The 20,678-nt window shown below is 42.8% G+C and overlaps 1 protein-coding gene across 6 annotated transcripts in view; it reads left to right on the forward strand.

Annotated features, from left to right (window-relative positions):
* The first annotated feature begins 7,989 nt into the window (after positions 1 to 7,989).
* LOC122926882 (membrane-spanning 4-domains subfamily A member 4A-like) overlaps positions 7,990 to 20,678 on the forward strand; it is a 57,984-nt gene continuing 45,295 nt past the window's right edge. For 4 of the 6 annotated variants that reach the window (XM_044278398.1, XM_044278394.1, XM_044278397.1 and 1 more), the window contains exons 1-2: positions 7,990 to 8,091; positions 12,334 to 12,496. In XM_044278398.1, the coding sequence (XP_044134333.1) occupies positions 8,054 to 8,091; positions 12,334 to 12,496 (201 nt within the window). In that variant the 5' untranslated portion in view covers positions 7,990 to 8,053. Of the gene's footprint in view, positions 8,207 to 8,659; positions 8,707 to 12,333; positions 12,497 to 20,678 lie in introns of those variants that run through there. The other 2 variants (XM_044278395.1, XM_044278396.1) reach the window with 2 other exon arrangements.

Here is a 20,678-nt window from a genome sequence, read left to right on the forward strand (position 1 = left end):
CAAATTCTTTTCAACTGACTATAGGGGATATTTAGTTTCCATTTGTTGGAATGTGTACTTTTATTATTGAGATAGCTGTTACTATCGACAGTCTTGAAGAAAGTGCGTGTACAGATGTGGTCTTGCTCAGAGTAATCCTTAAAGGGCTTCTGTCACCCCCCAAAACTCATTTTTCATTTTTGGGCATATTAAAATCCTTATTGGACGACTATTCCCTATATAGGGCTCTTACCTTGTTCTGTGGCTTGGTTTCACTAAAAATCGTGCTTTTAAAATATGCAAATGACTTCACTACCAGCAAGTAGGGAGTCTACTTGCTGGTAGCCGCCGCATCCTCCTTTTAAAAAAACTCCCCCTCCTCCAGTTAATTGACAGGGCCAGGGAGCGCTCTCCTCCTCCGGCTGGCCCTGTCTGCAATTCAAATACCACGCCTGCACCTTATGTGTCTTCACTCGGCGCAGGCGCTCTGAGAAAAGGACACTCGCTTCATCAGCACTCCCTCAGTGCGCCTGCCCCGATGACGTCACTTCTAAACCCGAAAGAGAAGACGTCATCGGCGCAGGTGCACTGAGGAAGTGCTGAGGAAGCGAGCGTCCTTCTTTCAGAGCGCCTGCGCCGAGTGAAGACACATAAGGTGCAGGCGTGGTATTTGAATTGCAGACAGGGCCAGCCGGAGGAGGAGAGCGCTCCCTGGCCCTGTCAATTAACTGGAGGAGGGCTCCTAGTGTGGGAAGGATAGTTCTCTCCTCCCATGCCCCCATGAAAATATTAGCGAATACATGGATGGCCACAATTGACGTGGCATCCCTGTATACGGTTATCCCGAAGAAGCTAGGTATAGAAGCAGTGGGAAGCAGGATCAAAGAAGACCCCAAAATAGGAGATTTGCAGGGAAACTTCATCCTGGAATGCCTCAAATATTGTTTAGATTACAACTACTTTTGGTTTAGGGATTCCCAATACGTACAGTGCATCGGTACGGCGATGGGGGCGAAATTCGCCCCCAGCTTCGCTAATATTTTCATGGGGGCATGGGAGGAGAGAACTATCCTTCCCACACTAGGAGCGGACACCCCAGGGGGCAAGCTGACCCTCTGGAGGAGATACATCGATGACTGTCTCCTAGTGTGGGAAGGAGAGAAAGAGGGACTTGAGACCTTCATCCAACAATTAAACAACAATGATTGGAACTTGCGATTTGTGGGGGAGATCAGTAATGTCTCCGTTAATTTTCTGGATTTATGTATACAGATAGAGGGGGGGTCGATTTAAAACTAGCTCGTACTTTAAAGAGACAGATGTCAACTCATACATCGATATGAAGAGTTGCCATTACGGACCATGTCTCAAAAACATACCGAAGGGTCAGTTTAAAAGGATGGCCCGTAATTGCACAGTAGTGGAAGACTATAGGACACAATGTAAGGTACTAAAAGATAGATTCCTGGAAAGAGGTTATGATAAGGTGGGTCTTGAGATGTGCATACAAACGGTAGAGGAGGAAAAAAAGAAAGAAAATTAATGTAGGAAAGAAAAGGAAAGAAAGAATGAAAAGGATTATAGGTTCTCCTTTGTGTCAAAATATTGCTCGATGTCTGATAACATCAAAAAAGTGGTGAAAAAGAATTGGGGTATTTTAAAAAATGACCCAGTATTAGGAAAAGTCATACCTGACAATCCCTCCTTCATTTTTAGGAAAGCGGCTAGTATTAGAACAAAGCTTGTGCACAGTGCCATCCCTCCAGTAGGTGTAAAGCGAAAGAAGGAAGGGGAAAAATTCACATGGTGCGGGTTCTGTGCAGGGTGTAAGAATCGCAATACCAAAGGACGATTAAGGAACATTAACTGTATGATATCCAAGAAGAATGGAGGGGAGTTCCGTATAAAGGGAAACTGCTCATGTGAGAATGAGGGTGTTATATACGTGCTGGAGTGCCCTTGTGGGCTCCAGTACGTTGGTAGGACAGTAAGGAAGTTGAAGATAAGGATTCAAGAACACCTACGGAACATCAAGAAAGGGCTGATGACCCATAGCGTATCGGCTCACTTCAAGCTCAAACATGGGAAAGATCCGCGGGGCTTGAAGTTTGCCGGAGTAGAAATTGTTAGGCCACACTGGCGAGCGGGGGACCCTCTGGCACAAATTAATAAAAAGGAAGTAGAATGGATCTACCAGTTGGGGACCCTGCAGCCAGGTGGCCTAAACATAGAATTTGATTTGAAACCATGCATAGTGTAAAACATTTCTACGGGTGACGCTATTCGGCGAGCTCTTTACCTTCCCTCTTGAGGACCTTGAGCCACGTCATGGGGGAGTGAACGTTCAAGTGGGCAGTTGTGCCATGTGACGTGAGTGTCAGGGGGAGGAGGGGGGGTTAAGAGCACCTGAATGACGTGACCAGAAATGGGCGGTACTTAGGCGATAGCAGTATGAATCGCATGGATAACCGTGTGAAACTTGTGGGATTTGAGATATAGGCTGCATAAACTCAAAGGAGAATGAGGATCTTCAGGTGATATGTCGCGGGATAGAAATGTATTACTGTATAGTAGTAGTACTAGTGAAGTCCATTATGAAACAGAAATGCGGTAACCCGAAAGGGGATGTATTTTATTATTATATATTTTATAGATGTCCGGAATATGAAGAGATTCTCTCCCAGTGTAGAGGAAGGCTATTGTTTGGATTTTTGTATCTGTGTATTACTGTAATTGTTGTATGATTTGAAACCGTTGCATATATGAATATGATCTGAATAAGTTTTGGGCTAACTCCGGCTCCTGTAAGTTGGGAGGCCGGGCTATTTAAAGGGCCCCACTGCAGACATGCGCAGCTGTCGCCCCTGAGGAAGCCAGAGAGCGAAACCCGGGTCGGGCAGGAACGTGACGGTTTTATTGTGTCAAATGCCTTTTGTTCATCAACTCTTGTGAGTAGAATAAAACCTTTTAACCAACTTGTGAGAGGGTGCTTCACTACTCTGCCAAATCTTCTTAATCCTGTAGAGGAGGCGGTCTGTGGGAGATCGGATCCCTTGGGAGAAGAGGAGAGAGGCTGGTGCCCTGCTTTATTCACCGGTGAACCGGAGAACATAGTCTCAAGCAGCGCGGTTCCAAATACCTTCATTACACGTACTGGATGATGGGTCTGCCCTCTTCAACTTCTGGGTCTCCAAATTGGGCACCTGGCCTAAGCTTGCCCTTTACGCCTTGGAGGTGCTGGCCTGCCCTGCAGCCAGTGTATCGTCAGAACGTTTGTTTAGCACGGCAGGGGGCATTATCACAGACAAGTGCAGCCGCCTGTCCACAGCCAATGTGGACAAGCTCATGTTCATTAAAATGAACCAGGCATGGATCCCACAGGACTTGTCCGTACCTTGTGCAGAATAGACATGTATACCGGCCTTACCCAGCCATTGTTATAATACAGCGCAATTGCTCATTGTTGTATTTTTTATATTTCCCACTCTTTTGGGGTGTACCCTAATTTAAACAACAACAAAAAAATTAAAACCAAAAACCAGTGTTGGCCACCTTGTCCTCCTCCACCTCCGCTTCCACCTACACCACTACGTCTACTGCCACCTCAACCTCCTACTCGATATGGACCTTCACCTCATACATCAAGATTATTTTTTGTTAATTTTTACATATTTTATTCTTAAGTCATTTCACTCATTTGTCTGATACATTGTTAGATTACATATCCAAAATTTTGGGCTATGAAGATATACCTCTGCTCTACCTAGTGGACAGGTTAATAAATTTCACTAATTTGTCTGTTGCATTGTCGGGTGAAATTCACCAATTTTTGGCTGTGAAGATATACCCCTGCTCTACCTAGTGGACAAGTTAATACATTTCACAGATTTTTCTGTTACATAGTTGGGTGACATTCACCAATTTTTGGCTGTGATATACCCCTTCTCTACCTAGTGGACAGGTTAATAAATTTCACTAATTTGTCTGTTACATTGTCGGGTGACATTCACCAATTTTTGGCTGTGATATACCCCTGCTCTACCTATTAGACAGGTTAATAAATTTCACAAATTTTTCTGTTAGATAGTTGGGTGACATTAACCAATTTTTGGCTGTGATATACCCCTTCTCTACCTAGTGGACAGGTTAATAAGTTTCACTAATTTGTCTGTTGCATTGTCGGATGAAATTCACCAGTTTTTGGCTGTGATATACCCCTGCTCTACCTATTAGACAGGTTAATAAATTTCACTAATTTTTCTGTTAGATAGTTGGGTGACATTAACCAATTTTTGGCTGTGAAGATATACCCCTGCTCTAACTAGTGGACAAGTTAATACATTTCACAGATTTTTCTGTTACATAGTTTGGTGACATTCACCAATTTTTGGCTGTGATATACTCCTGCTCTACCTAGTGGACAGGTTAATAAATTTCACTAATTTGTCTGTTACATTGTCGGGTGAAATTAACAAATTTTTGGCTGTGATATACCCCTGCTCTACCTAGTGGACAGGTTAATAAATTTCACACATTTTTCTGTTACATAGTTGGGTGACATTCATAAGTTTTTGGCTATGATATACCCCTTCACTACCTAGTAGACAGGTTCATAAATGTCACTAATTTTTCTGTTACATAGTTGGGTGACATTCACCAATTTTGGGCTGTGATATACCCCTTCTCTACCTAGTAGACAGGTTAATACATTTTACTAATTTTTCTGTTACATAGTTGGGTGACATTCACCAATTTTTGGCTGTGATATACCTCTACTCTACCTACGGTAGTAGACAAGTTAATAAATTTCACAAATTTGTCTGTTACATTGTCGGGTGAAATTCACAAATTTTTGGCTGTAATATACCCCTGCTCTACCTAGTGGACAGGTTAATAAATTTCACTAATTTGATTGTTACATTGTCGGGTGAAATTCACCAATTTCTGGCTGTGATATACCCCTGCTCTACCTAGTGGACAGGTTAATACATTTCACAAATTTTATTGTTACATTGTCGGGTGAAATTTTCCAATTTTTGGCTGTGATATACCCCTGCTCTACATAGTGAACAAGGAAATACATTTCACTAATTCGTCTGTTACATTCTTGGGGGACATTTTACCATTTTTGCCGTGAATAAATCCCTGCTCTGCTTAGATGACAGGGACCTAAATTGCAAAAAAGAGTCTGTTACATTGTCAGGTGACATTTTACCAATTTTGCCGTAAATCCCTGCTCTACATAAGTGAATAAACCCCTGCTCTACATAGTTGACAGGGCCTGAAATTTTTAAAAATCGTCTGTTGGTGGGTGACATTAAACCATTTTTGCCGATGAAAAACCCCTTCTCTGCATAGGTGACAGGGACTTAAATTAGTAAAATTTGTCTATAATTGGCCCTTTCATTAGATCCTTTCCGCTTTAATAACTTGTCCCACATTTCAGCTAGATCACATTGCAGCCATTGACCTCCCTTGGATGTGGTATCCCTTTCTCTCGCTCCCACTCCGGCGTGGAACCCTGATTCATCGCTAACCGTGATCAACATGGTAGGCGCAGAAAAGAACATCGAAAGTTGATAGAGTAGATATCCAAATGAATTGTGGACGTCACGGGGACGTGCGATCAGGCAGAAGTTAACTTGAGTTAACAATGCGGCAGCAGGGCCTCTCCTGTCTAACGTTTCCAAATCCTAAATACCCCAGTGACATTCCCTATAATTTTTCTATTAATCATTACAATAACAGGGCATCTTAAGAGTTCTGTATTGGTATTTATTGTCACTACCTCCCCGATTCGGGAGTGGGTAATTGCCGCGCGTCCTCCTCCTTTACTTGGAAGCTTCGGCTTCAATAATTTGTCCCACATTTCCGCTCGATCACATTTAATTTCATCCATTGACCTCCCTTGGATGTGGTATCACTTTCTCACGCTCCCTCTCCGACGTGGAACTCTGATTCGCTGCTAACCATGATGAACATGGTAGGCGCAGAAAAGAACATCGAAAGTTAATAGAGCACATATCCAATTGGATCGTGGACATCACGGGGACGTGCGACATGGTGGAGCAGTATGTGTGCACACACCTACACGTACTGACTGATGGGTCTGCCCCCTTCAACTTCTGGGTCTCCAAATTGGGCACATGGCCTGAGCTTGCCCTTTACGCCTCGGAGGTGCTGTCCTGCTCTGCAGCCAGTGTATTGTCAAAACATTTGTTTAGCACGGCTGGAGGGGATTATCACAGGTTATATTTCCCAATGTTTTGGGGTGTACCCTAATTTAAACCAAAAAAATAAAAAATTAAAATTAAAACCAAAAACCAGTGTAGGCTACCTCCTCCTCCTCCACCGCCGCTTCCACCTACACCGTCACATCCACCGCCTCCTCAACCTCCTACTTCATATGGACCTTGTCCTCCTAGATGAAGATTATTATTTTTTATTTTTGCGTATTTTATGTTATTTTAAGTCATATCCCTATCCACATTTGTTTGCAGAGCACTTGCCATGCACTTAACTATATTTTGATGCCATTTGCAGCCCTCTAGCCCTTTCCATGACTTTTTTAGAGCCATTTTAGTGCTCCAAAGTTCGGGTCCCCATTGACTTCAATGGGGTTCGGGGTCAAGTTTGGGTTCCGAACTCAAACTTTTTTGTAAAGTTCGGCCGAACCCGTCGAACCCGAACATCCAGGTGTCCACTCAACTCTAACTATAAGCCGTATCCAAAGGCGTTTCAGAGAATCCAACCGGCCTCACAACTGCAGACCACGTGTAACCACACCAGCCCAGGACCTCCACATCCATCATGTTCATCTCCATGATCGTCTGAGACCAGCCACCTAGACAACTGCAGCAACAATCGATTTGCATAACCAAAGAATTTCTGCACAAACTGTCAGAAACCGTTTCAGGGAAGCTCATCTGCATGCTCGTCGTCTTCATCGGGGTCTGGACCTGCCTGGAGTTCATTGTCGTAACCGACTTGAGTGGGCAAATGTTCACATTCCATGGCATCTGGCATGTTGGAGAGGCATTCTGTTCACTGATGAGTCCTGGTTTTCACTGTTCAGGGCAGATGGCAGATAGCGTGTGTGGCGTCGTGTGGGTGGGCTGTTTGCTGACGCCAACGTTGTGGATCGAGTGGCCCATAGTGGCAGTGGGGTTATGGTACGTGCAGGCATATGTTATGGACAACGAACACAGGTGCATTTTATCGAATGGCATTTTGAATGCACAGAGATGCCGTGACGAGATCCTGAGGCCCATTGTTGTGCCATTCATCCACGACCATCACCTCATGTTGCAGCATGATAATGCACGGCCCCATATTGCAAGGATCTGTACACAATTCCTGGAAGCTGAAAAACATCCCAGCTCTTGCATGGCCAGCATACTCACCGGACATGTCACCCATTGAGCATATTTGGGATGCTCTGGATCAGCGTATACGACAGCGTGTTCCAGTTCCTGCCAATATTCTGCAACTTCGCACAGCTATTGAAGAGGAGTGGACCAACATTCCACAGGCCACAATCAACAACCTGATCAACCCTATGTGACGGAGATGTGTTGCACTGTGTGAGGCAAATGGTGTCCACACCAGATGCTGATTGGTTTTCTGACCACCCCCCAGTAAGGCAAAACTGTGCACATTTCAGAGTGTCCTTTTATTGTGGGCACTCTAAGGCACACCTGTGCAATATTCATGTTGTCTAATCAGAACCTTGATATGCCACACCTGTGAGGTGGGATGGATTATCTCGGCAAAGGAGAAGTGCTCACTAACACAGATTTAGGCAGATTTGTGAACAATATTTGAGAGTAATGGGTCTTTTGTGTATGTAGAAAATGTTTCAGATCTTTAAGTCCAGCTCATGCAAAATGGGAGTAGAACCGAAAGTGTTGCGTTTGTTTATATTTTTGTTCAGTGTAGAATAAAATGGAGAAGCTGCTGGAACTTTTCCCAGAAACACAGAAGACACAGTTGCTCCTCCCTGTATGAAGTCACATCATAGCTGAGACATTTCTGTAAACAGCTCCACGACATCCTCTGAACCAACGGTGAGGATATGTCTCTGGAAAAGTGTTCTTCAGATCATATCACAAGGTATCAAGGAACATTGTACAGTACTTAATAGAAAACTCTGAAGATAGGAGAGAGTTGATGCTGCTGTGCTCAGCTCAAAGCGTATGCTGGGTAGAAATGTATCCACCTGCCAAATGTGAGTATCAGGTCTGAGAGCAGCTAGATTTCCACCGGATCTCATTATAGAGTATGGGGTTCTATGGGCACTATCCGAGTATGCTGGATCCAGAGAATTTTGACAGGCTGTTCTCTGCTGCAACAGCTTGCCAGGTTACTGTGAAAATAGCCTGGGGGTTATTCACATATGGCCATTTTTTTTCAACATTTAATGAAGGCTGTAATTCACCATTTGACTGGCCAGCGTTCAGGCAGCATGATGATCCGATGAACAACTGATTGCGTGCAATGGTGCTAATCATTATCTCATGTGTATGGAGAGAGCTTTAGTGTTGCATGTGTTTTCTGTCTTGACACATGGGAAATGACCGTCCAGCCAATCACTGGCCGCTACAGTGACCTGCCTCAGCCAATGTTTGAGTGGACATTTCCTATGTGTCCAGATGGGACCAATAAGTACTGTAGGGTCTAGTGGGGACCCAGTAAGCACTGGAAGCGGAGAGGCAAGTAATCAGGGAGGTGAGTATGTAATGTTTTAATTTTTTAAACTTACTATGAGATTTTGCCAATCATTTTTCCCCACTGCTAGCTGCTTTAAAGTGTACCTAACCTTTCAAAAACCTTTTCATTAATCAATAGTACAGTTTGTGTACATGAAAAATAGTACTATCTCTGGCCGTTATAAGACTTGAATCTGGTATTTTTTTTAACAGTTTTACCATATGCATGCTGATGCTGAATGTCTAGTTTGTAGTTCTTTCAGAGATGGTGGGTGGAGGACTAGTTACCATCCACTGCACACAGAAAGAGAAGAATTTGCTTACTTCTTCTCTTACTTAAAACAACCCCAGGATCATAAATCACATTAATGACCTCTATGGTTGTGAAGTGTTGAGCAAATCGAAGCATCCGAAGCAGAATTCAATCCAAAGTTTAAGAAAAATTTGATTCACAACAAATCCGAATTTCCTGCAGCTTAATGGTAATTTTTTCTCCAGTCTCTGATGAGCATGTTTCTTCACCTGCCTACTGAAGAAACTAAACCTAAAGGCTGAGGGAAAAAGAGCAGGTATCTTAGAGGGTTGAGAACCACTTTCAAGGCTGTGCAGGACAAACAGTAAGGTACTGTGAGTTTATGACACTAAGATTTTACTGCTGTGGAAAGGGTATGTTGCTTCGATGCCCATCACCGTTGACCACCATCAATCCTATCAGTGCCACAATTATCACTCCCTTCCTCTTGCTCTCCCCCTGCGGGTTGCTGCACATCAACGATTTTTCTACCTGTTCCTTATTACCTTTCCCATCCTTTTTTACCCAATTGTAGGGGAACCCTGATTTTACATCAGATGTTTCAAGAGGCACATTTGGCATTTGGCTCTGTCAGGGGAGAGTTTCAGGTATAGTCCTTCTTGTACAAAACTAAATAGGCTGCAGATTTGGGTCATTCTAATCCTTCCAATCTTCCCAGACTTACCCCTGGTATACTATTTACTGCACTTTTTGCACTTATTCAACCCCAAATCCTTGCACTCTACTTATTCTCAAACACTATTTGAAAACTCTCAAGGTCCAGTTTAGTGTTCATACTCCATAATCTATAGATGGCTGACTAATCCTTCTGATGAGTCATTACTACCCTTCATGGGTAAATGAGAAAGAAACTCTCTGACAACCAAGACACCAGAAGAGAAATCCAGACTTTTAAAGGGGTTGCTTGGCCTAGGGTCCGACAATCCCAAAGTTTGTAACTAGCAGCCAATTAAAAGAAAACTTAACTCACCTATTCGCAGTCCTACCATTTCCATGCTGTTGCCCTGTTGCCCTATTACTGGCTGCTTTTGGAAGTGACTTGGTCCTGTGACCATGCAAATAATCACTGTCCTCAATGGTCACATGTGCTGGAATGGTGCCTAACTGCTAGTGACATTTCGTTCTAGCATATGTGACCACTGAGGCCAGTGATTGGCCGCAGAAGTCACGGGACTAATCTGTGGCCAGGAATGGTGCTGCAGCTTATGAAGGGCAGGACTGCAGAGAGGTGAGTGCTTTGTTTTGTTTTTCAAATGACCACAGGTTCAGAAAATCCTTTTTAATCTTGGCACAAAAAAAAGTATATTTCCTCAAAGTACCAAGCTTAGGCAGGGTGCTGGGTGACCTAAAGTCTATATACACCTTCAGGGACATTTTTTCATATTACTGTATTTTAATAATTTTGGAGTAAAAATCATTTTTCCACTTTCCGCTTTCTCTGAGATATAGAGTTAAAAATTGTCTGTTTTCTTTGAATCCCTTCATCTGACAACTCATTTGTAGCTCTTACTTCTGACATCATAAACACTTATTTAAGCCATATTCTTATCAGTTTGACAACATTTGAGCTAGAATGAGTGCTTATGAGTTCTGGGGGTCAGAGATAAGAGCTATACATGAGTCGTCAGATGACAGGATTCAAAGGGGAAAAAAATGATGGTCGATCATTTTTAATATAGATCAACTCAAAAAAGTTTTTTTTAGCCCAAAAGGAGCGATCTGTAATCATTAAAAGAAAGTGCTCCAAAGGTGTCTATAGCCTTTAAAGAGACCAGTCTTGTATATAGCCTTACTGGAAGTACTCCATGGTAAGGAAAGTTATTGGCAATGCTCCCTGAAAAAGAATATGCAAAGAGGTATCTCCCTAGGAAGAGAACCATCTGTCTAGTGGCATCTTGTGGAACTCACTCCTTATGAGTTAAAATCAGACTTTTTAACAAGTTGTTGAATTTCACAAGGGATAATGATGGATATTTGACTTGGCTATTTTCCCTGTTTCAGATCCCAAGGCTTGTTAAAAAGCCAGATTTTAACTCATAGGGAGCCACTTCCATAAAGTGGCAGTAGCAAAATGGTTCTCTTCCTTTGGAGATAAGTTTTTGCATACTCGACATACAAGGAAACTAATTGCAAACTGCTGGCCAACTTAAGGCAAAAATAAACTTTACGTATTTTGCATTTAGATCCATGTTTTCTGGCCTACAGCCTTCTCCCGCACATTTGGCACAAGGTCAAGCCCTGCAGGAGGACCTGTGGCTTTTCTTTCTCCATCACATCAACATCCCCTTAGCCCTTGTCAGTGCTCCTATTTAAAACGTAGACTAGATGGTGGCAAGGCCTGCATATCCATTGTCTGGAAATGCTCCAAATTCTCCATCTATTGCTAAATGGCTTGCACACGTTATTAAAATCCAGTGGATGGAGCAGCAATCCTTCCTGAACATCTTTACTTCTGTCTCTTTCTTCTGATTACTATACCATGGTTTACAATGGCCGATGGTTGTAATACAGTATCTTATCAATGACCAGAAGCCAGAGTGGTGGTGGGTTTCTTCTACCACCCAACACTGCATTGTCAGATACACTTGAAAATGCTAATATACACACAGGTTAAGGGCTGTATTATATCAACAGATTATCTGACAGATTTTCTGACCAATCATTGGTCAAATGGTTGTTTACACAAACAGATCTTTTGTTATACGCTCTGGATGCGTCCCGGGTGCATTGCGGGAAACCCGCGCGAATGCGCACGCAATTTCAGTCAGTTTTGACTGCGATTGCGTTGCATTGTTCAGTTTTTTCCGCGCGAGTGCAATGCATTTTGCACGTGCGTGATAAAAAACGGAATGTGGTACCCAGACCCAAACTTATTCACTGAAGTTCGGGTTTGGGATCGGTGTTGTGTAGATGTTATTATTTTCCTTAATAACATGGTTATAAGGGAAAATAATAGCATTCTTAATTCAAAATGCTTACTAAAATGATGCTTGAGGGGTTAAAAATTTTAAAAAAATGAACTCACCTCATCCACTTGATCGCGCAGCCGGCATCGTCTTCTTTCTTCTTCTTTGAGGACCTGCAAAAGGACCTTTGATGACGGTATTTTTTCCGTCCAAAAACCGTACAGTGACTGAACTGAAGAAATCCTTATGCATACTGAACGGATTGTTCTCCATTCAGAATGCATTAGGATAAAACTGATCAGTTTTTTTCCGGTATTGAACCCCTAGGATGGAACTCAATACCGGAAAAGAAAAACGCTAGTGTGAAAGTACCCTTAATACATAAAATATCATTGAACTAATCTGTCACTTCCTGTTGCATTTTAAGAGCCATGTCTCCAGTCGCACCAGATGCAGTTGTAGTTATCACTCAAGTGAGACCACAAAATGATCAAGGAAATGGACCTGAGGAATTGCAGTCTTCCAATGCTTCAGGCAGCATTCCCAAACCAGTTGCTGAATTTTACAAAGGAGAACCTGAAGTTCTCGGGGTAAGTCCATGTCATATACTATTATAAGCTATTATAAGACATGAGATGGTAATAGGGCTTCTAGTTTGTTGGGGTACTATGCCTTGCTAAAATGTTGCAGACAATGGCTATAGTAACACGTTTCTTCTTGAAGAGACATACAACTTAACAGTTACGATTACTTTGGTCACTTTAAGGCCTCATGCACACGACAGTATTTTTTTGCGGACCGCAAAAAGGGGTTCTGTTGTTCCGTGTCCGTTTTTGTTTCCGTGTGTCTTCCTTTATTTTTGGAGGGTCACCAGACATGAAGGAAAGTAAAAAAAAAGTCAAGTTTGCCATGCAAATGATAGGAAAAAAATCGGACGTGGATGACAATCTTGTGTGCCTCTGTGTTTTTTCACGGACCCATTGACTTTAAATGGGTCCGCGAACCGTTGTCCGTCAAAAAAAATAGGACAGGTCCAATTTTTTTCACGGACTGGAAACACGGATAACGAACGCGGATGACAAACGGTGCATTAGCCGAGTTTTCCACGGACCCATTGAAAGTCAATAGTTCCGCAGAAAATCACGGAAAATGGAACAACGGACACAACAACGGTCATGTGCATGAGGGCTAAGTGATACTACAGGTGAAACTTAAAAAATTTGAATATACAGGTCCTTCTAAAAAAAATAGCATATTGTGAAAGTTCATTATTTTCTGTAATGTACTGATAAACATTAGACTTTCATATATTTTAGATTCATTACACACCAACTGAAGTAGTTCAAGCCTTTTATTGTTTTAATATTGATGATTTTGGCATACAGCTCATGAAAACCCAAATTTCCTATCTCAAAAAATTAGCATATTTCATCCGACCAATAAAAGAAAAGTGTTTTTAATACAAAAAAAGTCAACCTTCAAATAATTATGTTCAGTTATGCACTCAATACTTGGTCGGGAATCCTTTTGCAGAAATCACTGCTTCAATGCGGCGCGGCATGGAGGCAATCAGCCTGTGGCACTGCTGAGGTGTTATGGAGGCCCAGGATGCTTCGATAGCGGCCTTAAGCTCATCCAGAGTGTTGAGTCTTGCGTCTCTCAACTTTCTCTTCCCAATATCCCACAGATTCTCTATGGGGTTCAGGTCAGGAGAGTTGGCAGGCCAATTGAGCACAGTAATACCATGGTCAGTAAACCATTTACCAGTGGTTTTGGCACTGTGAGCAGGTGCCAGGTCGTGCTGAAAAATGAAATCTTCATCTCCATAAAGCTTTTCAGCAGATGGAAGCATGAAGTGCTCCAAAATCTCCTGATAGCTAGCTGCATTGACCCTGCCCTTGATAAAACACAGTGGACCAACACCAGCAGCTGACATGGCACCTCAGACCATCACTGACTGTGGGTACTTGACACTGGACTTCAGGCATTTTGGCATTTCCCTCTCCCCAGTCTTCCTCCAGACTCTGGCACCTTGATTTCCGAATGACATGCAACAGTCCAGTGCTGCTTCTCTGTAGCCCAGGTCAGGCGCTTCTGCCGCTGTTTCTGGTTCAAAAGTGGCTTGACCTGGGGAATGCGGCACCTGTAGCCCATTTCCTGCACACGCCTGTACACGGTGGCTCTGGATGTTTCTACCCCAGACTCAGTCCACTGCTTCCGCAGGTCCCCCAAGGTCTGGAATCGGTCCTTCTCCACAATCTTCCTCAGGGTCCGGTCACCTCTTCTCGTTGTGCAGTGTTTTCTGCCACACTTTTTCCTTCCCACAGACTTCCCACTGAGGTGCCTTGATACAGCACTCTGGGAACAGCCTATTCGTTCAGAAATTTCTTTCTGTGTCTTACCCTCTTGCTTGAGGGTGCCAATGATGGCCTTCTGGACAGCAGTCAGGTCGGCAGTCTTACCCATGATTGCGGTTTTGAGTAATGAACCAGGCTGGGAGTTTTTAAAAGCCTCAGGAATCTTTTGCAGGTGTTTAGAGTTAATTAGTTGATTCAGATGATTAGGTTAATAGCTCGTTTAGAGAACCTTTTCATGATATGCTAATTTTTTTAGATAGGAATTTTGGGTTTTTATGAGCTGTATGCCGAAATCATCAATATTAAAACAATAAAAGGCTTGAACTACTTCAGTTGGTGTGTAATGAATCTAAAATATATTAAAGTCTAATGTTTATCAGTACATTACAGAAAATAATGAACTTTATCACAATATGCTAATTTTTTTAGAAGGACCTGTAGTGCAAAAGTCCATGTATTTCAGTAAGGTTGAGGTAAGTTTTGGCCCTGTGACTGCCCAAATAAGTGAAGTGTGCAGTGATTCTTAGAGAAACGCCTGTCAGCTGCATGTCATTCTGACTCACAGTATTATTTCACTACCACAGCAGACTCCCTATGCGTGTTACTGCAAGGCACAGTGTTTTACACCACTATAAAGGCTCTCTGCAGCCAGGAAATAGCCGTTTTTTAACGTGATTCGCCACGAATAAATTCGGATCGAACCACATTTTTTTATTATGGAGGTTATTAAACGCCTGTCAGCTGCATGTCATTCTGACTCACAGTATTATTTCACTACCACAGCAGACTCCCTATGCGTGTTACTGCAAGGCACAGTGTTTTACACCACTATAAAGGCTCTCTGCAGCCAGGAAATAGCCGTTTTTTTAACGTGATTCGCCACGAATAAATTCGGATCGAACCACATTTTTTCAAAAAATGTTCTCATCTCTAAACATAATGCGATAAATTACAATAATAATAATAAAAAAATTATATAGCGCCACCATGTTCCGCAGTGCTTTACAAATTCATAGGGTTCATGTACAAAACAAAACTAACTGGCTAATATTCAACTAAAACACTAGGAGTCAGGGCCCTGCTCGCAAGAGCTTACAATTTATGAGGAAAGGGGGGTGACACATAAGGTAGTTGATTATTTAAGTAGGATTTGAGCCATTATTGAACTGACAGGAGTGGTGTCGGCTCGAACTAGAGGATCGAGTTTAGGCCATAGAAGTTGGTTGGGGAAAGGTTTAGTCTGTGAAAAGTAATTTTAGGTAGCTTGATAAGCCTGCCTGAAAAGATGTGTTTTTAAGGCACGTTTGAAGGTGGAGGTGATGTGAATTGACCTAGTATTCCAGGGCAGAGTATTCCAGAGAGTAGGTGCAGCTCGAGAAAAGTGTTGAAGATGGGAGTGAGAGGTATGAATTATGGAGGTTATTAATCTTAGGTCGCTAACAGAACGGAGAACATGAGTAGGGTGGAGATGAGGGAGGAGATGTATGGAGGGGCAGCACTGTGGAGAGATTTGTGGGTGAGGGTGAGAAGTTTGAACTGTATTCTGTGGTGGATGGGCATCCAGTAAAGTGACTAGCACAGACTAGTAGCATCATTGTAGCGGTTGGATGGATAGATGAGCCTGGCTGCAGCATTTAGGACAGACTGAAAGGGGGAGAGTTTAGTGAGAGGGAGACCGATTAGTAATGCGTTGCAGTAGTCAAGACGAGACTGAATCAAGGCAACAACAAGAGTTTTTGCAGTTTCCGCAGTAAGAAAAGGGTGGATTCTGGCGATATTCTTGAGGTGCAGACGACAAGAGAATGTAAGTCATTGAATATGGAGAACAAAGGAAAGATCAGAGTCAAATGTGGCCCCAAGACAGCGGGCATGTTGTACAGGAGTTATGATAGTGCTGCAGACCAAAATTGAAATATCAAATTTAGGTGAGTTAGTAGATGGGGGATGACAAGAAGTTCAATTTTTGAGAGGTTCAGTTTTAGATACAGAGACGACATGATGTTAGAGACAGCTGCAAGACAATTACTGGTGTTTTGGATTATAGCAGGGGTGATGTCAGGGGATGAAGTGTATAGTTGGGTGTCGTCAGCATAGAGATGTTATCGAAGGCCAAATCTAATGATAGTCTGTCCGATGGGGGCTGTATAGAGGGAGAAGAGTAGAGGACCTTGTACTGAGCCCTGAGGAATGCCAACATCAAGAGGAAGAGGAGAAGAAGAAGAGCCAGCGAATGATGCACTAAAAGAGAAGCCAGAGAGATAGGAAGAGAACCAAGAGAGAGCAGTGTCCTTAAGGCCAATTGAGTGGAGCATGGTGAGGAGGAGTTTATGGTCTACAGTATCAAACGCTGCAGAGAGATCCAGCAGAATCAATAGCGAATAGTCATAATTTCTTTTTCCTGTTAGGAGATCATTAAACACTTTAGTAAGGGCAGTTTCTGTAGAGTGAAGAGGGTGAAAGGCAGATTGTACGGGGTCAAGAAGAGAGTTTGCAGAGAGATAGCTTATTAAGCGAGAGTAGACAAGACGTTCAAGGAGTTTAGAGATGAAGGGGAGATTAGAAACATGTCTGTAGTTAGTAGCACTGGTCGGGTCAAGAGATGATTTCTTTAGTAGTGGGGTGATAAGAGAGTGTTTGAAAGAGGAGGGAAATATACCAGAAGAGAGAGAGAGGTTAAAAATTGTGGTGAGAGATGACAGCCGGGGAGAGGGACTGGAGGAGGTGTGATGGAAAAGGTTCACTGCTACAGGTTGTGGGTCGAGAAGAAGAGAGAAGCCTGGAGACTTCTTCCTCTGTTATAGGGTCAAAAGAGGAGAGAGAGCATGTGGAGGAATCAGAGGGAGGAGAATTGAAATTATTTGGGGACTGGGAGATTATTTCCTGACGGATACTGCCTATCTTGTCTCTGAAGTAAGAGGCCATGCCATCAGTGCAGAGGTAAGTGACAGGTTCTGGAACCTTAGGGCTTAGAAGGGAATGAAAATTGTCAAAGAGTCGTTTTGGGTTATTTGAGAGTGAGGAGATGAGAGAGGTGAAGTACTTTTGTTTGGCAATGTTGATAGCCGAATTATATGTTTTGAGCATAAATTTATAATGGAGGAAGTCTGCTGATACTGTATATGCGATTTTCACCATAAGCATTCTGCACATCTGGAGCAGCGCTGTAGAAAACGTGTTTCAGGTGTGTGCCAGGGTTGCCGTGTTCTGTGTCGAGAGGGACGGATTGATATTGGAGCAACTTCATCTAGGGTGGTTTTGAGGGTCTGGTTGTAATGATTGGCAGCCAAGTCTGGACAGGGGAGGGAAGTTATTGGGGTAAGAGCTAACTGTAAGGTGTTAATAAGTTAATGGTGTGTAGGTTTCTGTAAGTGTGAAAAGTAGGATTGCCATGAGAAAAGTGAGAGGTCTTTATGGTAAATGAAAGAAGATTGTGGTCAGAAAGTGGAAGGATAAGTTACTAAAGTTTGAGATTGAGCAATGACGGAAGAAGACTAGATCAAGTATATTGCCCTGTTCATGCGTGGCAGAGGAAGTAAGTTGTGATAGGCCAAGTGAGAAGGTTAAGGAAAGAAAGTGAGCGGCTGATGGGGAGATAGGATCATCAATGGGGATATTAAAATCACCCATAATAAGAGTTGGTGATTCAGAAGATAGGAAGTGAGGAAGCCAAGATGCATAGTGATCCAGAAATTGGTGGGGGGAGCCTGGAGGACGATAGACAACTGCAACTTTCAGGGGGAATGGATAGAGAGTCTAATAGTGTGAACCTCAAAAGAGGGGAATGTGAGAGAGGGCACAAGGGGAATGACCTGAAGTAAGTGAGGAGATCCCTGAAATGATGGGCCGGCCTGGTGGGTCTTTAATGTCCTTATGGATTTTGGGTAAATAATAAAATGTTGCAGCTACTGGATCTGAAATAAGGATGTATTCTTGTTCTTTCTTATTGAGTATACAGTATGTGTTGCAGACTCAATGAGGGTCTTCAATGCCAGTTTGTGTTCTGTTGCTGGGTCCTCAGTGAGGGGGAGATAGTAGTTAATGTTTGATAAAATGCAGAATGCTTCACTGACATATTCTCCTCTGTCTTTAAAAAAAAAAAAATCTGATCCTTTTTATTAACATCGCCAAATACCGTAATAATACAGTCTTACAGCAGAATATAGCAATGAAAGGCTTTTCCAACAACACATACAATCTTGGTCTGTACTCAGAACCTTAGCATATAACATGATACAACTTTTAACCCCCCTTCCCTCCCCTTCCCACCCACCCCTTCCCATTGGTGTTGGTGATCCTTAACAAATATTGTTATTCAAATGCCTAAACAAGAGCCAGGGGTCCCAAAGCTTTTCAAATTTTGTGGGACACCCCCTTTTCTAAAATATACCTTTTTCATAAACCAGCATTGTGTCAACTTTGCGTATAAATTCTCTAAGGGATGGAGGTTCTGCCTGTATCTAGTGCAGGGCTATCAGCTTTTTTGTCACATATAATAACCGACCCACTGCTACTTTATACATGTGTTCAGTTGCAATATCTGACACATAGCCCAGCACTCACAGCTTGGGATCATACGGTATTTGCACCTTATACACATCATGTATGACCTTCAGTACCTTCCTCCAGTACCTCCTCAGTCCACAGAGCACCGAGGGCAATCAGCATTGGGTCTATAGCCTAAGCGATGTAAAAAGACTGGTGTCTTATAGACTCTGTGGACAATAAACAGCTGCGAGAGCTTACCCCCTTCGCTCAAGGAGGATAACGGAATCGCTTCCAGAATATCTGACCATTGGTCATTTGAAATAGTCCCTACATCTTGTTCCCACTTGCGCATCCTGGACAAAGGGTAAGACATCAAATAATTATCTAGCAGTAATTTATATATTATGGATATCATCCCTCTGCAGGACCACATCCCTTTTTGACACTCTAACATTGTTTTTGAATCTCGTGTTATACGCGTGGCGTATTTGGAGATATTTATAAAATTGGCCTCTAGGTATATCATACGCTTCCTGCAATTTAGTAAATGATGCAAAGGCTTCACCCTCTAGTAAATGGCCTATTCTTAGAATCCCTTTCCGTCTCCAATCCCCAAAGCCTTCTAAGGAGGCAAACTCGGGCAATGCTTGGTTACCCCATAAAGGAGTATATTCCGTAGTTCCTTCAACCTTTCTTAACTGTTTTATCCTACTCCAAGTTTTATACATTGTGTAACCTAGAGCGCCTATTGGTCCTCCCTGACGTATTTCTGCACCCTCCAGGAGCAACAAAAGGTCTCGGATTTTCAGTTGGTATTGAATTATCTGGCTGGTCACATCGCTAGATTCAGAGTCTAACCATCCCTTGAAGTGTTGACTCTGAGCAGCCAGATAATATAACCAGGGATTCGGCACCGCCAGTCCCCCCTCTGATTTAGAGTATTGCAGCGTTTCCAATTTAATCCTAGGTTGGCCCTTGCGCCAAATGAGCTCCCGAAAAATAGAGTCGATCTTGTCAAATCTATCCTTTGGAAGCCATACTGGGGAGTTTTGCAAAATATATAGCAATTGAGGCATTAGTACCATCTTAAGAAGATTCGTCCTTCCTGCCACTGATAAATATCATTTGCACCATGCCTTAATTTTGTTCCGAAATTTAAGCAGCAGAGGTTCAAAATTGATTCGCTCTAAATCCTTAACCTTGGGAGACATATATATTCCTAAATATTTAAAGGTTTCTACGCAGGGGATGTTCCTGTCTGTTATCACACGCGACTTCGACTGCCCATCAATGAGCATTAGCGCAGATTTATGCCAGTTTATGGTCAAGCCAGACAGGTTGAAACCTTGACAGATATTGAAAGATACCCTGTCGTTTGGTGCCATCCGCCATTCCCCTCACATTCCAACTAAGTACTTTTATGTCCGGCCCCATCACATTTTATTTGATTGTATAACTGCCTAAGCAGATGCCTTATTACCATCATCCAGTAAAGGAAAAGCAGTTTTTAAACAGTACCCGCCCCCTCTCCTGCTGTGGCAGCTCTCTCATGACACGAAAGGCTATTGCCCTTAACCTGAATATAGCATTGTACAGTTACCTGTTGCAGATCACCAACACCATGTAACCCCTTGCTCCCCGACCTTTTGCCCATTTGCAGATAACACATGTAAATTGTATAAGAAACAAAATATCCTCTGTAACCTGGGGCCAATAGAAGAAACCTGGCCCAACAGTGTCCACAACAATGTGCAGTCCCATACACCCTAGCACTTAGGACTGTCATAATACCGGGGAGCTTCAGTATAACGCAGTGTACGTCTCCAGCAACAGGCCCAAGACAACTGAACTTAATCAACAGCTGTATATATATGATATGCAGACCGTCCCACTTAAACATCACATACTGCCTGGTAGTGGGTATATGCTT

Source organism: Bufo gargarizans, chromosome 2 (genome assembly GCF_014858855.1).
Source record: "Bufo gargarizans isolate SCDJY-AF-19 chromosome 2, ASM1485885v1, whole genome shotgun sequence".
In the NCBI taxonomy this organism is placed as follows: Eukaryota; Metazoa; Chordata; class Amphibia; order Anura; family Bufonidae; genus Bufo; species Bufo gargarizans.